General features: G+C 45.1%; 1 protein-coding gene across 1 annotated transcript in view; it reads right to left on the reverse strand.

Annotated features, from left to right (window-relative positions):
* Positions 1 to 271: 271 nt before the first annotated feature.
* The window catches only part of MAP3K20 (mitogen-activated protein kinase kinase kinase 20), a gene marked incomplete in the record, with an annotated part of 221,492 nt that continues 219,120 nt past the window's right edge, over positions 272 to 2,643 (reverse strand). The window contains 1 exon segment of the mRNA XM_014588849.2: positions 272 to 1,503. Within this exon segment, the coding sequence (XP_014444335.1) occupies positions 803 to 1,503 (701 nt within the window).

Raw genomic sequence — 2,643 nt, forward strand, 5'->3', positions numbered from 1 at the left:
TTAAAAAAATAAAAGAACGCGAACTCAAAAATTTGTAATAAACAAAATATCTAAATTTTTTAAAGAGTTTTTTGCCTTAGGGCATGTGTGCTTGCCAGGGAGAGACACAGAGACAGCGAAAAGGAAAGTGAGAAATCACCCTCCCCCCCCCCCACAGAGAGGGGCCCAACCCCCCCCCCCCCCCCAGGAGGGATGACCACTCTTCAATCCCTTTTCTTCCACTCTTCTCCCAGGATCTTGGGCACACGCACACATGTGCCTGGCATGATTTTCAAGCCACCGGATCTGGGACTCGAACTGGTGTTGGCTATGTGGGAGTTCCATGACATAATCACTACATCATCTGCTGGCCCCCAATATCTAAATTTTAAAGACAAGATCAGTAACAGTACCTTGCTGAACCATATTAGAGCCTTAAAAGAAAGGAAAAATCAGTACTAGCTAAGCTTTACCTAGAACTTTGACTTTTGTGTTGACCTCACTTGCCGTACCCTAGTCCCTGCCCTACTAACCAGAGCATCAGTGGCTAGGGTAGAAAGATGGCACAACCCGTCCTCTGAAAATGTCAATTCAGGGGAGAAAATGTGTGCATTTTCAAGTCTAGTTACCATCCCTGGGCAACCAACATCTATAATTTTGGCCCTGATTTGGCTGTAGTCTCAATTAGAACATCTTTCCCAGTTGAAAAAAATGGAAAAGCTGTCTTTTTGTTAATTCGATCTCAAGGCAACATATCAAAATCCATTACATTAAAAAAAAAAAAAAAAAAACCTGCTTAGAAAAGCTCATCTAGTTCAATTCATCAAAATGTTCTCCGCCCCCGGTAGTTTCCTCTGGCTCTGTCTTTGTTAGTCTTGGCAGGAGAGGGCCTGTGGGTTTTTTTCCGATATTCCACTTTTGTCCATCCTCCTTCGCTAACTTTGTTCTCCTCTTCGCTTGCTTTCGATTCAGTTTCCGTGCACAAAGGCATCCCTGGTATGGTCTTGGGTTGATGAAAGTCATTCAAGTTTCTCTTGAAGTCAGGTGACTGGCGCGTATTGAGTGCAGAATGAGAAACCCTGTAGAACTTTCCAGAATACCTTTCTCGTGAAGGAGTGGAATGCTGACTTTTCCCACTGTATCTTCCTCGGGGAGAAGAATTGAGTGATACACTACCACGATCATATTTGCTCCTGCTTCTATCTGAGTATCGACCCCTCTCTAAAGAGTTGACAGTATTAAGACTGGAAAAGCCACTGTCCCGGGAGTTGAGATGTAGAGAGGAGAAGTTTTTGGTTAGTCCATACTGAGTGGGAGAGGAGCTCCTGGACTGGTTTATAGGTGTAATCTGTTGATACTTTAAGGGCACCTGGGTCCGTCTCACAGCTGCAGCGTAAGAATCCTGGTCACCAAAGTAAGGGTAGAACGGGGACCCCAGGATGGAAGTGCTCTGGGAACGCTGCAGGGAAGTGTTGGATGCAATCTGTCGCATCCTCAGAGTGTCTAACCACTGGCAATCAGCACCTGCGGGAGAAATGGAAATGAGCATCTTTTCAGCCACGCTCAAGCTGCACGCCTAATTCATAAGTCTGTCTCAGGAGAATTCAAGGCTGCTGGGATCCTCTAAGCTCCAATTCATAAAAATTCTAGGTTAGGTATCAGGACATTTCCTTTGTGATTCCAAATAGTTCTGAAGAAATAAAGGTGTTTACCTTTACTCAGGACATGCCATGCGCTTGGCATTGTTCCAGGAACTTTTCCATAGTATCGCTTTGGGGCCTCCTAATAATCTTTTCAGGTAAGTACATGAATTATCTTTTTCTATAAATGAGGAAGCTTAGGAGGTCAAATAACCTGCCCAAGGTCACTCAGCCAGCAGTCACAAGTCGTTCTGCATCTAAATCGTATCTTCTTCTTAGTTCTATGACCACTTCTAGATGGTGTTCAAGTGTGTCGTGGTGCAGGGGTCTGCTGCGTCAGTGAAAGGCTTTTGGCCGACCGGCACATGTAAACTCAAGCTCTCTACATGCAGGCAGGTGAAAGGACTGAGGTTTTGAAGGTTAAGACAGCTAACTATTGTTTGAAAGAAAGAAGAGAGAGTCCTGAGCTTCAGGAATAATAAATGCTTTCAGCATAAACAGTGAAGCTGCACAAGTAGGAAGAAGCTCAGGTAAAAGAAAATGGAAAACTAACGAGGACCATTCAGGAAGCTACACTTCAATGAAAAAGCAAGTCTCTAAACTCCCTCTTGTCTTCCCCAGGGTCTGAACCATGGGGACCCTCTTCTAGAGTTCCGCAAGGTTGTCCCTGTGGCAACTTCCTCAGTATCTGGCTCTGCTTGTGCGGGTGCGACTTCTGGAGAGGGACAGAGAGCTTGCTCACGGCTCTCTGCCAGTACTGGCCTCCCTCACTGCCTAGACTCACGTGACCCTCACAGGAGGTGAGTGACTCGTCCAGACACAGGTGACCTCCTGCGCCCAGACACTCCTCATAGACTTCAACCGCCTAGTGTCTTCGTTTGCTGTTACTGTGTGTATGTGTATTTTTTATTATGGTAAAAGCAACATATTGTTAAATTTACCATCTTAACCTTTTTTTTTTTAGAGGTTTTTTGCTATAGGGCACATGCACTCGCCAGACAGAGAGAGAGAGAGACAGAGAGAT

This window comes from Tupaia chinensis, unplaced genomic scaffold (assembly GCF_000334495.1).
Source record: "Tupaia chinensis unplaced genomic scaffold, TupChi_1.0 Scaffold000314_1, whole genome shotgun sequence".
NCBI lineage: Eukaryota > Metazoa > Chordata > Mammalia > Scandentia > Tupaiidae > Tupaia > Tupaia belangeri.